This window comes from Coregonus clupeaformis, chromosome 35 (assembly GCF_020615455.1).
Source record: "Coregonus clupeaformis isolate EN_2021a chromosome 35, ASM2061545v1, whole genome shotgun sequence".
Lineage (NCBI taxonomy): Eukaryota > Metazoa > Chordata > Actinopteri > Salmoniformes > Salmonidae > Coregonus > Coregonus clupeaformis.
The window spans coordinates 22,291,579-22,310,801 of record NC_059226.1 but is presented as its reverse complement, the minus strand read 5'-3'; the positions used below and the strand labels follow the sequence as shown (position 1 = coordinate 22,310,801).

Genomic DNA, 19,223 nt, shown 5'->3' with positions numbered 1-19,223 from the left:
CTAAACAGTTGCTAGTTTATTGGTTTATCATCCTTGATTGGAGCCTGGCAGAGACCTGCTAAGACTGACAGGGGCAGGAGGGTGGAGACCCACACACACACAAGCCACGCTCCAGTGGCCAGGCGATTACAGCGAGGTGACGGGGGTTCAGGCCGTTATGTCAGTACCCAGCAATTAATGCAGAGGGGCGGGCAGGGGTAGGAGAGGGGCAGGGGGGTAGAGCAAGCAGGGCTCTAAATATCCAGTAGCACTGGTGCTCCCAATTTATAAAAGTTAGGAGCACAACATAACATTCAGGCACAACATAACACCAGAATAATTTTTTTTAATCGATTGAAATATTGCCAATATTGGGCCTATATTATTTTAGCTACTTCTGTTGTGCCCTAGAAACTAATATGCAACCCTGTAAATATATTTGTTTAATATAAAAAGCTTAAGATTTCATACAAATAAATATCTGTCATTGAAATTACAGTCATTTTCTGCATTGTGTAAAAAGTTTCTACATTGTGTAAAATCACTATTTTCCTTTTGAGATTACATTACTGCTAAATGACTCAAATCTAAATGTAATTGTATTGAAAATGGTATACTACAACATCATGTTTTTCATCCTTTCAGGCCCCCTTACCGCTGTTTGAACTCTCCTGGTCAGACTGTGGACAATCAATGGTCAGCATTTGGTCTGTCAATGTGTTCAGTCTCTGTGGTTTCTCTTTGGTCAGATTGTTACATATCGCAATATTTTTTGGGATGATATTATATCGATACTTTGACCTGCGCCAAAACTCAGGTATTTTTCATCCTATAGCTTGCTCGTCATCTTCTTTTTAAATAGTGATCATATTTTGAGCGCTATTATTTCCATGACTGATCAAAAGTATTTTTCTCATGCTCTCTCTTGTCTCTCTGCAGCAGACATCAGTGGAGGCTGGTGGGAGGAGCTATAGGAGGACGGGCTCATTGTAATGGCTGGAAACACATCAGATAAATGGAAACAACGTGTTTGACTCCGTTCCATCGATTCCTTTCCAGCCATTAAATGAGCCCGTCCTCCTATAGTTCCTCCCACCAGCTCCCTCTGGCAGACATACAGTGCCTTCGGAAAGTATTCAGACACCTTGACTTTATCCACATTTTGTTAGGTTACAGCCTTATTCTAAAATTGATTTTTTGTTGTAATTTCCCCTCATCAATCTACACACAATACCCCATAATGACAAAGCAAAAACAGGTTTTTAGAAATGTTTGCTAATTTATTAAAAAATTAAAATTAAAATATCACATTTACATAAGTATTCAGACCCTTTACTCAGTACTTTGTTGAAGGACCGTTGGCAGCGATTACAGCCTCAAGTCTTCTTGGGTATGACGCTACAAGCTCGGCACACCTGTATTTGGGGAGTTTCTCCCATTCTTCTCTGAAGATCCTCTCAAGCTCTATCAGGTTGAATGGGGAGCGTTGCTGCACAGCTATTTTCAGATCTCTCCAGAGATGTTCGATCGGGTTCATGTCTGGGCACTGGCTGGGCAACTCCAAGGACATTCAGAGACTTGTCCCGAAGCCACTCCTGCGTTGTCTTGGCTGTGTGCTTAGGATCGTCCTGTTGGAAGTTGAACCTTCGCCCCATTCTGAGGTCCTGAGCGCTCTGGAGCAGGTTTTCATCAAGGATCTCTCTGTATTTTGCTCCGTTCATGTTTGCCTCGATCCTGACTAGTCTCCCAGTCCCTGCCGCTGAAAAACATCCCCACAGCAAGATGCTGCCACCACCATGCTTCACCGTAGGGATGGTGCCAGGTTTCCTCCAGACGTGACGCTTGGCATTCAGGCCAAAGAGTTCAATATTGGTTTCATCAGACCAGAGAGTCTTGTTTCTCATGGTCTGAGAGTCTTTAGGGGCCTTTTGGCAAACTCCAAGTGGGCTGTCATGTGCCTTTTACTGAGGAGTGGCTTCCGTCTTGCCACCCTACCATTAAGACCTGATTGGTGGGGTGCTGCAGAGATGGTTGTCCTTCTGTAAGGTTCTCCCATCTCCACAGAGGAACTCTAGAGCTCTATCAGAGTGACCATCGGGGTCTTGGTCACCTCCCTGACCAAGGCCCTTCTCCCCCGATTGCTCAGTTTGGCCGGGCGGCCAGCTCTAGGAAGAGTCTTGGTGGTTCCAAACTTCTTCCATTTAAGAATGATGGAGGCCACTGTGTTCTTGGGGACCTTCAATGCTGCAGACATTTTTTGGTACACTTCCCCAGATCTGTGCCGACACAATCCTGTCTCAGAGCTCTACGTACAATTCCTTCGACCTCATGGCTTGGTGTTTGCTCTGACATGTACTGTCAACTGTGGGACCTTATATTGACAGGTGTGTGCCTTTTCAAATCATGTCCAATCAATTGAATTTACCACAGGTGGACAGGATTCACCTGAGCTCAATTTCAAGTCTCATAGCAAAGGGTCTGAATACTTATATAAATAAGGTATTTCTGTTTATTATCTTTAATACATTTGCAAACATTTCTAAAAACCTGTTTTTGCTTTGTCATTATGGGGTACTTTGTGTAGATTGCTGAGGATGTTTTTTTATTTAATCCATTTTAGAATAAGGCTGTAATGTAACAGAATGTGGAAAAAGTCAAGGGGCACTGAGGAATATTAAATCGAACATTAAATCGCAATAAAATCGCAGTATCGAATCACAATACATATAGAATCGTGAGAATCGCAATACATATCGTATCGGCACCTAAGTATCGTGATACTATCGTATCGTGAGGTTCCTGGCAATTCCCAGCCATAGTGTTACTATGGTTAATATGTGTCTGTAGGTGTGTTCCCAGCCATAGTGTTACTATGGTTAATATGTGTCTGTAGGTGTGTTCCCAACCATAGTGTTACTATGGTTACTATGTGTCTGTAGGTGTGTTCCCAGCCATAGTGTTACTATGGTTACTATGTGTCTGTAGGTGTGTTCCCAGCCATAGTGTTACTATGGTTACTATGTGTCTGTAGGTGTGTGTTCCTGACTGTGTGTTTGTTTTAGTGTTTATCTCTGACCTTGCGGACGTAGCTGACGGCGTCCTCTTCGGTGTAGACCTCGGCGCTGACCCCTCCCCGGCGGCGGCGGGCCTTGACCACGGGGTTGGGCGGCGGGGGGGACACCTCGTCATCATGGCTGTCCGACTGAGAGTTGGACTTCTGGCGGGCCAGGATCTGCTTGCACTCTTCCTATAGGGGGAGAAGAGAGGGAGAGAGATTCAGAATAAAAGTTTCAGTCGAGTGAAAGTGAAAGGGATAGTTTACTCTAAAATCTAAAATCTAAAATCTTTTAGTATTTTGTTCATCAGTCCAATCCCTTTTTTTTGGCATGTCAACAGTACAATTTAGTAAGCCACCATGAAAAGCCAGTTGGGTTGAAATAGTGTAGACAACCCAGTCTAACATTAGAGAGAAAATATGATATTTCAATTGTACCTCACTGTTCCCATAACTTCCAGTCTGAGAATAACAAACCAGCTAAGAGAATAGAAAACCACTTCTGCAAAGAAGTTTCCACATTTCTTAAAAAATTGAAGTTAAACATTAGCCTAATAGCTGTTAGCTAGCTGTACTCTAACATAGGAGGAGAGTCTATGACAGGATTGAGCTTTTATGTGCAGGCCATGGGAAGAAAAGACAGCTAAGCTAACTGACAGGCCACTACACACACAGGTAGCCCCCTTTGTAAACGCAGAACAAGAGAAGAAGAGGAAGAGATGAGGGAGCAGGTTGGTAACCTCCAGCTGTTGTTTTACTGATGTCTCAAGCTGCAGAATTAACAATGCATTAAAGCTCAATCAGGCACGGTAAAGATGAAACTGTCTGCCTGCCTGCCTGTCTGTCTGTCTGTCTGTCTGTCTGTCTGTCTGTCTGTCTGTCTGTCTGCCTGCCTGTCTGTCTGTCTGTCTGTCTGCCTGCCTGCCTGCCTGCCTGCCTGCCTGCCTGCCTGCCTGCCTGCCTGCCTGCCTGCCTGCCTGCCTGCCTGTCTGTCTGCCTGTCTGTCTGCCTGTCTGCCTGTCTGTCTGCCTGTCTGTTTGCCTGTCTGTCTGTCTGTCTGCCTGCCTGCCTGCCTGCCTGTCTGTCTGTCTGTCTGTCTGTCTGTCTGTCTGTCTGCCTGCCTGCCTGTCTGCCTGCCTGTCTGTCTGGTGGAGGGTGCTTGGGGATGAGGTAGAACAGTAATTTTGTGTGGGTGTGTGTGTGTTAAAATATGTTTGTTTGTGTTTGTGTTAAGCCTGTGATTATCCCTGTGTATATACTTCATGTGTGTGTGTGTGTGTGTGTGTGTGTGTGTGTGTGTGTGTGTACCAGGGTTGGTAATTACATATGCGTCATTGTGATTATGTACCCACTTCAATCTGTGTGTTTTTATTTATGCTCGGCTGTGGTTATGAGTGAACGCACTTCACGAGGCCTGTGTTCCAACAGCACCTATGAACCACAACACATTATGCACACCTTTTTTATAGTTAGTTTTCATTCAGAGTGTTCATGACTAATCTATTTCAATATAGGTTTGTGCATCTGTTTGCTAGTCGTTTGGCACACAGGTTGCATCCCTAATGACGCCCTATTCCATATATAGTGCACTACTCTTGACCAGAGCCCTATGGCAGAACAGTCTCCTCTAAACTCTAAAGGACATAGATTGCTGGGGCATGAAGTGGCAGTCTGCGGCTCTCCAGGAGCAGTGAAATCACACCTACACACACACACACACACACACACACACACACACACACACACACACACACACACACACACAGGTGGAGCGAGGTGCTGGAAGATGCAGTCTCATCACAGACCACTCCAGACATCTTCCCTAACGACAGATTTCAGGAGATATGGATATGCATTTCAGCAGCACACTAGAGCTCTGTAGCTGTGATTCAGGGTGTTCTGAGTGTAATTGTGGCCCCTTTGTTTGTGTTCCGTCCCCTTTGTCATTGTAAAAGGAGTAAATACACATGTGTACTGACAAAAGACATGACTAGCATTAAAAAAACTATTTACAGCACCACATTAGAACATTTGATATGCTGCGGGTGTTCTGTGAGTGCGGGTTTTAACTTTCTTCCAGTATATGCCTTTTGATCCCGGCACCCAAAACATTTGAGCTGAGCACACCAATTTCTCTTCCTGTTCTGTGCATAACAATATTCCCTTGGTTTGCATTTTATTCCCTTAATTATTAGGGCCTGACTAATTACCCAGGTCAAGGTGTAATCATGTACTGTAATGGTAGCCAATAGGCATCTGTCTATAAGGTTCTGATTTCTATACAGACCCCACTTCAACCTGGAAGGGGAGGAAAGAGCTGCTCTGGTCTTTATGGTATTTTAGTTGTCCTCTTTTTCCACTGAGAGACACTAGGGATGTTCTTCACAATTCTCACTCACTCACTCACTCACTCACTCACTCACTCACTCACTCACTCACTCACTCACTCACTCACTCACTCACTCACTCACTCACTCACTCACTACTTTAAAGATGATATGATGTGTATAGCCGCTGTATACAAATATAGCCTTGAGCATGCACACAGATACTAGAACCCCCCCTCCCCCCACACACACACACACACACCCTGATTGTATTACGCAGAGTCACTCCCTCAGGGAACAAAGCCAGCGGGGGAGAGAGAGCGAGGGAACAGCTTCAGCAGCACACACACACAAGTGGCAGCAGTATAATACATTCAGACAGTATCACGATATCTCCAACAATTAGTCACGTCTTCTAGCCTCACATACCGCTACAAACGCCAGTCCAGTCATCTCAATCCACACAGACATCTCCATCAAATACCAATGCATACAGCGGAGAACATGTACACAGAGAACTGGCTATTAGCTAAATCTCCTCAAATCAGAATCCAACCCACTTAGCAGACACTAATACACAGACCTCTCTTCTCAAAGCATCTCAACTCATAAACACAAACTCACTTGCCGTGGTCAAACTATTCAGCATTCTCTCCTAGCTACAGTGTTATCCGTGCTAGCAGAGATAGTCAGCGGCAAGGTAAAACGTAAACCCAGAGTATTTACCATGCCGTGGAGGGCCCCTGGCCAGGCCTGTGTATTGTCCCTCAGCTGGGCCCCTGGGACGTGCTGCTCGTCATGTGTGTGTGTCAACACTCTGTGCCACCGTCCTACAGCTACAGCTACTGTACCATCACACACACACCACCATCACTGTTGACATCACGGTCCTCAGCGCTCTATGCAGACGCCCCATGCCATGCTGACAAGGCCAACAGAGTGTGTGTGTGTTTACGAGAGCGAGCGAGTGTGCGTGAGTGTGTGCATGTGTGTTAGCGAGAGAAAGCGTGTGTGTGTTAGCGAGAGAAAGCGTGTGTGTGTTAGCGAGAGCGGGTGTGTGTGAGCGAGAGCGGGTGTGTGTGAGCGAGAGCGGGTGTGTGAGTGTATGTGTAAGAGTGTGTGTGTGTGGTCGCAGTATCCCAGAAGCAGCAGCAGCAGACGTCTTGTTCAAGAACCACTGATAATAACCCTGATAATAAACACAGCAAGAAGCTTCCGTCCTCATCGGTCCTCCTGCACCACTATGTCTCTCTCCACTTCTGCTCTCTTCCCTCTCGCTCTCCTCCCTCTCTCCCTTCGTTTCTGCTTGCGCACAAACTCACATAATCAGGGTTTTCTCATTTTCCGCATCACCATGACAACAGAGCGCCGTAGCATCCCGACCCTCTGGTTGAGGGCTGAAGCAGGAAGTCAGTAGCATGCGCACACATACATACAAACAACGTCATTCATCACAACAACAGTGGCCACTATCTGTGCAGCAGTGATGTATTCCCATACGAACAAATCCATCCATTCTGTGCCAAACTAAAATAAGTTCTATACTGTACCATGCAGTGTCTCGTCTCTCTGACCCTCTCACATGTCTTTCCTAAGAGGCCAGAGAGTCAAGTCTGGTTTGAAACATGCCCATTGTGTGTGTGACTCTGTTCCCTGACTAGCCCTGTGCTCCAGACACACACAGACACAGAGGGCAATGAGACACTCAGTGACGCAGGGTGTTCATGACGTCACATAGCCACACAGTGCTGTGTGTGAGAGAAACCACACCTCTTTATTTAGCCCTCTCTCTATCTCTCCCTACATACCTGTTCTTCTGTTTTTCACTAGTTATGCTAGTTATGCTAGTTAGGGTAGTTATGCTAGTTAGGGTAGTTATGCTAGTTATGCTACTTAGGGTAGTTATGCTAGTTATGCTAGTTAGGGTAGTTATGCTAGTTAGGGTAGTTATGCTAGTTATGCTAGTTATGCTAGTTAGGGTAGTTATGCTAGTTATGCTAGTTATGCTAGTTAGGGTAGTTATGCTAGTTATGGTAGTTAGGGTAGTTATGCTAGTTATGCTAGTTATGCTAGTTAGGGTATATTCTTCCATCTAGGTCTAGGCTACATCCCTCAGTCTGTTCCATACAGCATCTGCTCTCTCTCCATCTCCCTCCATTCTCTCTCCCTTCTTTCTTTCTCCCTGCGTCATTATCACCGGCTGCCTGCCAAAGAGAGGGAGAAAGAGAAAAAGAGAGAAAGAGAGTGAGTGAGTGAGAGAGAGAGAGAGAGAGAGAGAGAGAGAGAGAGCAGAGAGAGAGAGAGAGAGAGAGAGAGAGAGAGAGAGAGAGAGAGATAGAAGAGAGAGAGAGAGAGAGAGAGAGGTCAGGAGAGGGGGAGGAAAAGAGGAGGGGAGATAGAGGACACGGGTACAGGACTGCCCCTACACACACACAGGCATGTGCACACAAACACAGGCGCGCGCACACAGACACACACACACACACACAGTGAAATACATTAACAAAAGGTGGACATTCATACATCACACAACGGTCCTCATTGATATTCATAGCTTTTCTGATGATTAGAGATTCGAGTTGAATATTTGAGTCTTATTAATTCTGATGCATTAGGGCAAACATGATGTTGAGGAACTTGAAGGCCTTGGCCTTTTATCAATTAGATTTGTTCAACTGCATCCTCTCCTCTGTTCTCTCTCGCCTCCTTTCAAAGGTAATCGAGGAGAGTCGTCGAGGAGAGTGAACATGGATGGAAATGCGCTTGCTTGAAATGAGACATTCCTTCTCAACTTGCGCATCATTAGGCAAATTACGTTTACAGGGGTGGACCCTGTGTAAAGTGCTCAAAACAAATGAAGTTAGTTGTACAATACATTTTATAGACAAAACGATAAGTAGCATATTGTTTTTAAACGTGCCAAGGTTATCTCTTCCAACAATACATCAGCTGACTCAAAGGGGGTGTGGCAGATATCAAAACTCTTCTGCAAAAGACTCAGGTAAGATACACTTGTGCTTCCTCGCCAAAAGGAGGCTATCGAGGAGTGGAGGACACTCCTCCGTTAGCCTACTAACGAATTGACCACATATCAGTTTCCGGGTCACGGAGGAGAGAGGACGGAGACAGTGGACGGAAGACAGACTTTCACCCAACGAGAAAACCCCATGGACTGATGTCATGTTTTTGTCAGATCTGTCTGTCCAATTAGCTTCTCACTTTGGAAACCATCCAACCAATGAGCGGGCCTACCTGTTCACTTCAAAACATACCAACAGAGCAAAACCAACATTGCGCGATTGTTCACTAAAACCCTCAAGGCAAGCCAATAAGACATAATACTTTGTATGGTCTACAATAGCTTTTACCTATTCAGCTTTTCACCCTGCTTTGTAACATTGTAAAATAGACTGCCATGCCATTACAGAGCCACACTGGACACCTAGTGTCAGCTAGCACAGTGTTGTGTCTGGTAACTATTAAACACACTTACAGAGCCACAATGGATTCCTAGGGTCAGCTAGTACTGTATTGTGTCTGGTAACTATTACACACCATTACAGACTGCCATGCCGTGACGTCCAGCCCTAAAAGCGTGTGAGGGAACCAAAGCAGTCTTTGGCCCTAATGCATGGCCCAACCAGGAGACAGCCGGCTCAACTCTGCTCATCACTTACACACCATTACAGAGCCACAATGGACGCCTAGTGTCAGCTAGCACTGTGTTGTGTCTGGTAACTATTACACACCATTAGAGAGCCACAATGGACGCCTATTGTCAGCTAGCACTGTGTTGTGTTAGTGTCTGTCTGGTAACTGCCTGTCCAGTGGGCTCTGATGTGGGGGGCTGGGGAGTGTGTTAGGGTTGGCGAGGGGTGTGGGTGTTGATAGGACCTGTCATTGGGGTGATGTTCAAAGAGTAGGTGCTCAACCGCAGCCACACCCTGAAACACAGAAACACACACGCTAGGGAGGGCGCACGCATGCACTGGCATTTACACACACACCTCTCCTCATCCCTGACCTTGCCACTCCCTTTCCTTAGCATGAGATGGGAGACACACACACAGGCACAACATGATTGCTGATTTCAGGGACTGAGAGTTTTGGTGTTAGCACTTGCCCAAGTCACTCACACGCCACACACACACACACACACACACACACACACACACACACACACACACACACACACACACACCTGTTTGCTTCTCTGTGAAGCAAACAAGTGCAGTAAATCATACTTAGCCAATGTGGTGATGCCGTTGGTCGATGAGAGAGAGACAGATAACACAATAGCTGTCACACCAGCCACAGAGAGCTAGCACGCTTAAAGAGCACCCACAGAGAGCTAGCACGCTTAAAGAGCACCCACAGAGAGCTAGCATGCTTACAGAGCACCCACAGAGAGCTAGCACGCTAACATAGCAGCCACAGAGAGCTAGCACGCTTAAAGAGCACCCACAGAGAGCTAGCATGCTTACAGAGCACCCACAGAGAGCTAGCACGCTAACATAGCAGCCACAGAGAGCTAGCATGCTTAAAGAGCACCCACAGAGAGCTAGCATGCTTACAGAGCACCCACAGAGAGCTAGCATGCTAACAGAGCATCCACAGAGATCTAGCATGCTAACAGAGCACCCACAGATAGCTAGCATGCTTAAAGAGCACCCACAGAGAGCTAGCATGCTTACAGAGCACCCACAGAGAGCTAGCATGCTTACAGAGCACCCACAGAGAGCTAGCATACTTAAAGAGCACCCACAGAGAGCTAGCATGCTTACAGAGCACCCACAGAGAGCTAGCATGCTAACAGAGCACCCACAGAGAGCTAGCATGCTAACAGCGCAAAACACACTTATATAGCTGTTGTTTAAAGCTGTGGGGCAGCCCAGTCCAGCCCAGGACAGGACATGAGGGGATAAAGGAGAGAGAAATGAGAGTAGACAAAGAGGGACCACTATGGTGACAGACAGCCAGGGGGAACCAGCAGGGTTCGCTCTCTCTCTCCTGTCAGAGGGGGGTGAGGCCGGGGGGCGAGGGCTTTCCTGGAGGGACTACAAGGGCTGTCCCCGCCTGATCCCTACCCTCTAAAGGGCTGTCCCCGCCTGACCCCTACCCTATAAAGGGCTGTCCCCACCTGACCCCTACCCTATAAAGGGCTGTCCCCACCTGACCCCTACCCTCTAAAGGACTGTCCCCACCTGACCCCTACCCTATAAAGGGCTGTCCCCACCTGACCCCTACCCTCTAAAGGACTGTCCCCACCTGACCCCTACCCTATAAAGGGCTGTCCCCACCTGACCCCTACCCTCTAAAGGACTGTCCCCACCTGACCCCTACCCTATAAAGGGCTGTCCCCGCCTGTCCCCTACCCTCTAAAGGACTGTCCCCACCTGACCCCTACCCTCTAAAGGACTGTCCCCACCTGACCCCTACCCTCTAAAGGGCTGTCCCCACCTGACCCCTACCCTATAAAGGGCTGTCCCCACCTGACCCCTACCCTCTAAAAAGGATGGTCATGGCGATCAGGTAAGACAATGACCATGACACATCACAAGGATTGTTCCCTCATTCTCCTCTCCCAGACATATGCCTGAAGTGTGTGTGTGTCTGCTGCAAATACTATACAGATGTAGGATCTTAATTTGAGCCAGTTTGCTAGAGCAGAAAAATGATCCTGCAGCAACAGGAAATGTGAATTATTATGTGGATTATAATTAAAGGTCATTTTTTTAGGGATTGATACATTTTTCGTTTGGGTAAATCAAGTATGACATTTTAAAAGTGGAAATTACTAGAAGCCTTTTTAAACCTCGAATACACTGCAAGTTTGCATTTCCTGCTGTGCAGGAAAATTCTCAGCAGCAAAAGAGTGATCAGATTCTACACACACAGACACACACACACACACAACACCCTGGGGCAGCACTCAGGTAGGCACCTGTACTTACAGGTGATCCTCTCAGGTCATTCTAAATTAGACTGGGGGGGGGGGTCGAGAGGGTAATCCTGTTTTATGGCACATTCCCCTCTAAACCCTCTCAATGGACTGGTCCACTTTACCAGAGACCCAACTGACAAACTGTCAATCCAGAGTGTTTGAAGGCCCTCCACCTCCCTGCCTTGTGATGTTGTTATGATAAGAGTTAGTGAAGAAAATCTGTCGATGTGCCCTTAAGCAAGGCACTTAACCCTAATTGCTCCTGTAAGTCGCTCTGGATAAGAGCGTCTGCTAAATGACTAAGATGAAGATGAAGATGAAGAGAGACAGCTTCAGAACAGTGAAAAGAGTCTAATATTTCAGAGGAGTGAGAGAGAGACCGAGGAATGCTAAGATATTGCAGTCTGATGGGAGTGATTTTAGGAGTTCAAAGGGGGAGTGATGTTTAGGACAGAATTGATGACTCACACAATCATACCCCTACATAAACCACACAGGCCCTGTGTGAATTATTTAAAAGCGCATCCATCCTCCTTCCTGGAAATATTCACTGATTAGAAATGCAGTCATTGGAACAGAGCCATAGGCTTCAATATCTCCATCTGAACTTTCCCTTCGTCCACTCAAAGCCCAGGCACAGCTAATAGAGACAGTATGGCCTCCCTCGTTGTCTCTTGTGACCCGTTGAGGATGATGCCACCTATAGGAATACAGTTATCTTGCTCTCTCTTTATCCCTCCCGCTCCCACTGCACAGAGCCTGGGACCTCCACAAAAGTCTAACACACACAGACCGTCCGCCCTCCTTCCTAACTACTAATTACCGAGAGTCAACAACAACTGCCCCACCAGCCCCAGAGGGAACCCATATGCAGCTGCTTCAAAGGCCAGCAGGCTGGCCCAGCAGCCTCAGCCTGTTTCATCTCTCTGGGTAGAAATCAGAAAGCCACCAGGAATTCTTGTGGGCAGAGAAAGACTTAGACTGTGACTGTGTCTAGTACAGCTTCAAACATTTAAACAGAGGAATGGGAAGTCTGGCAGAAATTGTATGTGTGTGAGAGAGAGAGAGAGAGAGAGAGAGAGAGAGAGAGAGAGAGAGAGAGAGAGAGAGAGAGAGAGAAAAGAGGTTTGAGTGGAAAGATGGAAAGATGGAAAATAAAAGAGGGCGGCAGAAGAAACCATCATACCAGCTAAGGATGGAATGGTGGAGGGATAAATGGATGGAGAAAGAGAGGGAGGGAAGGATGGATAAGAGGAAGGAGAGAGAAAGAGATGGAGGGAGATAAGGGAGAGGAGGGAGGAAGAGAGAGGGAGCGTGAGAGAGAGAGAGAGAGAGAGAGAGAGAGAGAGAGCGAGAGAGTGAGAGAGAGAGAAAGAACGTGAGAGAGAGAGAGAGAGAGAGAGAGAGAGAGAGAGAGAGAGAGAGAGAGAGAGAGAGAGAGAGAGAGAGAGAGAGAGAGAGAGAGAGAGAGAGAAAGAGAGAGGGAAGTGAGGTGAGGTGATAAGTGCATTAGGAGACATTATCCCAGTGAAGGCTGCAGGTGGTTGTGACCAGGCAGGAGGAGAGCATGAGACCAGGACTCATGACAACAGCACATAGAACCCAGTGAACACTTCACAAATCAATCTCTTATTGGCTGCCTAAAATCACCATAATGGCTGGGTGTGCACTGCCTGTGTGTGTCTTGCATGTGTGTGTGTGTGTGTGCGTGTGTGTGTATGCGTGTGTGTGCCAGAATGACTATGTGTTTGTGTGTGTTAGGGTTAGTTTTTTGTTTAGTTTTTTACAGCATTGAAAATCATACTGTCGGTATTTCGGAATACCAGCCCAGAGCCTCTTATCACTAGGGACAGAACCACTGACTGACTGTCCTCCAATTCCTCTCCTCTCCTACTGCTCTTCCCAAGGTTGATTTAACCCAACAACTCATACACACAGTGGAGGCAGAGGTGGTGAATGGAAGAGTAGAGGGGTCGTTCCACAAAATGAGTTCCTTTTGCATCCCTTTGACATTTTAAGTCGAAATTCTGCACCAATATTGAATTTGAAAAGCCTGTTATATTAAATTAAGTGCCCTGTAATATAGACCACATGGAAAATTCAATTACTCACTTGCTAAAGTGCCAAAATTCAGCATTTTGACATGTCCCTCTGTGCACCTTCTGTGACTTCTAGGAAGATTTTAACTCACCTTTTCACCATCATTGTAAAGCCCTAGTTATTTTGTTGCTTTGACAAAGTCATTTCTGAAGATTTTCTGAAGAACTCTCATTTTACTGTTGATGAAACTATTCCTTAAAAAACAAAAAATCAAAAGAAACATTGAACATCTAATAGTCAAATCAAAGTGTAAAACCAAGTGAGCTGCTTCTACTCTTTTCGGCCATTTTCTGGTGGAAAACTGAGCAGGTCGAGCATAAAACGTCAATCCTGTTACCGATACACAGGCTAGAAATGTTCAAACAATTTTTAAAAATGTTGCATTCAATTGCTCCACACTTCCATTCCCCCCGTCATAAGGGGATTTACGGCTGATTTAAGAAATCGTCAACCCTGTTACGTTCAACCCTGTTACGTTCAACCCTGTTACGTTCAAGCCTGTTACGGTCAACCCTGTTACGGTCAACCCTGTTACGCTCAACCCTGTTACGGTCAACCATCTTACGGTCAACCCTGTTACATTATTTGGCACTTACAGTTTTTTTGGATTGCTTACACACTAAAATTAAAAGTAGTACACTATTAGCAAAACCTTACACTCAAGAAGCAAAACATCAGCCCATATTTGCACAACTATAAGCACATTGTCAACCTTACACTTGTTGCAAAACTCTACACACAGTGATTTGCAAAACACTAAACACAGTTAACATACATTACACACAAAAATCTATCATGAAGTCACGTCCTTGCAATACCAAAGCACTGACTGTCAAATTACCACACCGTCCAACCAATTGGTTGTAGACACACCAATCAGGTGTATAAGCACTATAAAAAGCAGCAGGTGAGTTCATCGGTCTTCAAGCACAATGGAAAGAGTCAGAGAAAGAGTAAGACGAGGAGGAGGAGGAGGAGGAGGACGACGAGGAGAACGAGGAGGAGGACGAGGAGAACGAGGAGAACGAGGAGGAGAACGAGGAGAACGAGGAGAACGAGGAGGAGGAGGAGGACGACGAGGAGAACGAGGAGGAGGACGAGGAGAACGAGGAGAACGAGGAGGAGAACGAGGAGAACGAGGAGAACGAGGAGAACAAGGAGGACGAGGAGGACGAGGAGGAGGAGGAAGGGGAGGAAGAGGAAGAGGAAGAGGAAGACAAGAAGGTGCTCAAAGAGGACCGAATCTGACAAATGAGATCCGCGCAACACTGGTTGACCACATTGTCAACCACGGCCTGACGCTGAGGGAGGCTGGACTGCGAGTACAGCCAAATCTAAGCCGATATACAGTGGCAAGTGTGATGAGAACATTTCGACTGGAAAATAGGTATTGTAAAAATATAATCATATCAAAAACATCTGCATGTTTTCAGTAACTGCTTACAGTACTATATTCTATGCACTATCAGCACTTCTGTTACCTTTTCCTGTGAAATTACTGTACTATTGTATACTGTTTTTTTTTCTACATAGGATTGAGGGTCAGGGACGACAAGGGGGAAGGCCTCCTATGTTCACAGAACAGCAAGAGAGGGAGATAGTAAACATGGTTTTGGCCAACAATGCTATAACACTCAAGCAGCTCCAAGCTAACATTGTCAATAACCACGCCATTTTCAACGATATCCATCAGGTCTCAACATCAACACTGGCACGCATCCTAAAAAAAAAACATATTCAAATGAAGCAAATTTATCGAGTGCCTTTCGAGCGCAATTCCGAAAGGGTGAAACGACTGCGGCATGATTATGCAGAGGTATGTATTCACTTTAGCAGTGTGATCTTGCATACTGTCTCATAATCTTTTACTGTACTGTAATATGTATACTAGATCTACACTGAACTACACAATTTTGCCTGACACTGTTTTTCAGAGAGTTTTACGAATGGATGGAGAGGAGATCCAGCATGAGTTCATTTACGTAGATGAGGCTGGGTTCAACCTGACGAGAACACGAAGGAGGGGAAGAAACATCATTGGCCACAGGGCTATAGTCAATGTCCCAGGGCAACGTGGGGGTAATATAACACTCTGTGCAGCCATTACACAGAATGGGGTCCTCCACCGCCATGCCCATATGGGCCCTTACAACACAGCACTCATACTTACATTCTTGGACCAATTGCACAACATAACAGCAGCAAATCAAATCGATCATATGCAATACATTGTTGTCTGGGACAATGTGTCTTTCCACCGCTCTGCTCTGGTTCAGAACTGGTTTCAGCAACATCCACATTTCACCGTCCTATATCTTCCACCATACTCTCCATTCCTCAACCCTATAGAATAGTTTTTCTCGGCATGGCGGTGGAAGGTATATGATCTCCGTCTCCAGGCTGAGGTACCCCTCATCCAAGCCATGGAGGAGGCCTGTGACCAGATGGAGGTAGCAGCAATGCAAGGATGGATTCGTCATTCAAGACGTTTCTTTCCAAGGTGTCTTGCTAATGACAACATTGCCTGCGATGTTGATGAAATTCTCTGGCCAGATCCAGCTAGGCGAAGAGACAATGTCTAGTTTTTTTTTAAAAGTTTTTTTTAACTTACAATACGTAAAGTGACGTTTGGTTACAGTATTATGAATCTCCATGTCAACATTTTGGGCGTGTTGAGAAATAAATGAGTTTCTTCAGTCTGCAACATTGGTCTTGTGTAGTGTTTGGTGAATTTACATTATATTTGTACTTTGTTGATAGTAGCCTACTCTAATCATAGGGAAGTAGAAGTGCTAAAAGTGTTTTTGGTTTATCACAGCAGAGTGTAACTCGTGCAAACAGAGTATAGTAATGTGAAACGTGTGTGTTTCATATGGTAACAAAGTGTGGTTTTTAAAAAGAAGTGTATAGTTTTTACAAGAGTGTTTAATTTTGCAAAGGATCTGTAGTGTTTTGCTAATTGGGTGTGTGGTTGTGCTAATTGTGTGTAGTGTTTTGAAAACACGGGCCCTGTTTTGAAAATCGTGCTTAAGCAATCAAAAAAAACTGTAATAGGCACTCACTATAGTCATGTTTTTATTTAACCTCTTGAGACGGGAAACATGTTTTTTATTAAGTTGAACATGTGCTCTTTATGACAGAATATTAAAATTAGGTGAAATCAAATGTTTTTTTTTTACCTAGTTACACTACCCAAAAGGGACTCATTTCGTGGTACGACCCAGTACCACATTGTTAATATAATCACCCACCTTTACCTGCTTGCCTCTGATCCTCCTGGTGCTTCATTGCCCTTACGACTGCTACAATGTCCCTTCCTTACAGCCTTTATGTTAGAATAGTATGCCAGAGGTTCACAGAGCTATTAGCACTGTGCTGTTGATGTGAACAACGTATACGTGCTGCAGGCTCCAGGACTCATGATGGGCCAGGTGATCATCTGATTCTCCCCTGCAGGGCCAGCCTGACCCAATCACTGGGTCTCTCCATAACATAAGGAGGGACAAGGGGAGAGATAGAGAGAGAGAAAGAGAGAGAGAGAGAATTGAGAGAGAAAGAGAGAGTTGAGAGAGAAACAGAGAGAGAAACAGAGAGAGAGAGAGAGAGAGAGAGAGCAAGAGAGAGAGAGAGAGAGCGAGAGAGAGAGAGCAAGAGAGAGAGCGAGAGAGCAAGAGAGTGAGAGAGAGAGAGAGAGCAAGAGAGAGAGAGAGAGAGAGAGAGAGAGAGCAAGAGAGAGAGAGAGCAGCTGCTCTCAAGAAGGCTCAAACTCTCTGACGCACATCAGGGACCTGAGGCCGGAAGGCAGGCCTGATGTGTGTGTGTGGTTAGATGTTTCAGCAGATACACACGGCACCCTCAGAGGTCTGGAGCAGCATTCCCTGCATGGTGTTCTGAGCAAACACAGAGAGGGTAAAGGCCTCAACCTTATCCACTCTACAATCAATGGATCAGCCCCCCTCTACAATCAATGGATCACCCTACACTCTACAACATTTACATTTACATTTACGTCATTTAGCAGACGCTCTTATCCAGAGCGACTTACAAATTGGTGCATTCACCTTATAGCCAGTGGGATAACCACTTTACAATTATTATTTTTTTTATTTTATTTTTTTGGGGGGGGGTGGGGTGGGGTAAGGGGGGGGTTATAAGGATTACTTTATCCTATCCCAGGTGTTCCTTAAAGAGGTAGGGTTTCAAATGTCTCCGGAAGGTGGTGAGTGACTCAGCTGTCCTGGCGTCGTGATGAAGCTTGTTCCACCATTGGGGTGCCAGAGCAGCGAACAGTTTTGACTGGGCTGAGCGGGAACTGTGCTTCAGCAGAGATATGATAGTAATAACGTTATTGTCTTTCTGATACAATGTAACGGGCATCTGACCCAAAAGGGTGGGCTTATTTCAGGTGAAGTGAGGGCTGCCCTTGGGGCCAATGTAGAGCCGATGCGCAAATGTGCAACGGCCCAATGTGGGCAGAATACATGGGTCCGATGTTTTAACCCGCATTGGGCCGACATCATGCCAATGTGGATATGTTTGCTGGGAAAAGATGGGCTTATTTCAAGCAAAGTGAGGGCTGCCCTCACCAGATATGGGCTGCCCACACTTTGCCACACTGGACCAATGCCTTGGGGGCCAATGTGGGGCCGATGAGCAACTGTGCATCGGCCCACTGTGGGAAGCCTACGTGAGGCAAATACTTTAGCCCGCATTGGGCCAATATGAAAATGTTTGCTGGGTGACATCCAGCCAAACCTAGACGGTCAGAGCCACACCCTCAGTGCATAGGGCTCTGGTCAAGAGTAATGCACTATATAGGGAATAGGATGCCATTTGGGATGGGCTCCTTGACTTCCTCTCAATGGAGTTATCTATAGCTTAGTTATCTATATCCATAGCCTTCGCTCTCTCTCTGTAAAAACAAGACTGTTAAAAACTGTGTTTTTCCTAGTTATAGGCAATAACTGGTCAGCATCTCAAATGGCAGCCTATTCACCATATAGTTCATTGCTTTTGTATTTGTATTTGTATTTATTAGGGATCGCCATTAGTTCCTGCCAAGGCAGCAGCTACTCTTCCTGGGGTCCAAACACATTAAGGCACTTACATTACATATAAAACAAAAGATAAAACAGTACATCATATAACATTATTATAGGCTGAATCAACAACAATGTAATTACTCTACAATACTAACATAAATGACAGAGTGAAAAGAAGGAAGCCTGTACAAAATAAAAAATATTCCAAAACATGCATCCTGTTTGAAATAAACTTTTTGTCCTGAATACAAAGTGTTATGTTTGGGAAAAAATCCAACACAACACATCACTGAGTACCACTCTTCATATTTTCAAGCATGGTGGTGGCTTCATCATGTTATGGGTATGCTTGTCATCAGCAAGAACTAGGGAGTTTTTTAGGATAACAATAAACGGAATGGAGCTAAGCACAGGCAAAATCCTAGACGAAAACTTGGTTCAATCTGTTTTCCAACAGACATTGGAAGACAAATTCACCTTTCAGCAGGACAATTACCTAAAACACAAGGCCAAATATACACGGGAGTTGCTTACCAAGATGACATTGAATATTTCTGAGTGGCCTAGTTACAGTTTTGACTTAAATCGGCATGAACATCTATGGCATGACTTGAAAATGCCTGTTTAGCAATGCTCAACAACCAATTTGACAGAGCTTGAAGATTTTTTTGAAAGAATAATGGGCAAATATTGTACAATCCAGGTGTGCATAGCTTATACTCCCGAGTGGCGCAGTGGTCTAAGGCACTGCATCGCAGTGCTAGCTGTGCCACTAG

The 19,223-nt window shown here is 45.5% G+C and overlaps 1 protein-coding gene across 2 annotated transcripts in view; it reads right to left on the bottom strand.

Moving 5' to 3' along the window:
* The window catches only part of prkar1b (protein kinase, cAMP-dependent, regulatory, type I, beta), a 178,479-nt gene that overhangs the window by 146,147 nt on the left and 13,109 nt on the right, over positions 1 to 19,223 (bottom strand). The window contains exons 1-2 of one of the 2 annotated variants that reach the window (XM_045210931.1): positions 6,088 to 6,369; positions 3,056 to 3,226 (exon numbers count right to left, since the gene is read on the bottom strand). In XM_045210931.1, the coding sequence (XP_045066866.1) occupies positions 3,056 to 3,226; positions 6,088 to 6,090 (174 nt within the window). In that variant the 5' untranslated portion in view covers positions 6,091 to 6,369. Of the gene's footprint in view, positions 1 to 3,055; positions 3,227 to 6,087; positions 6,370 to 19,223 lie in introns of those variants that run through there. The other variant, XM_045210930.1, reaches the window with a different exon arrangement.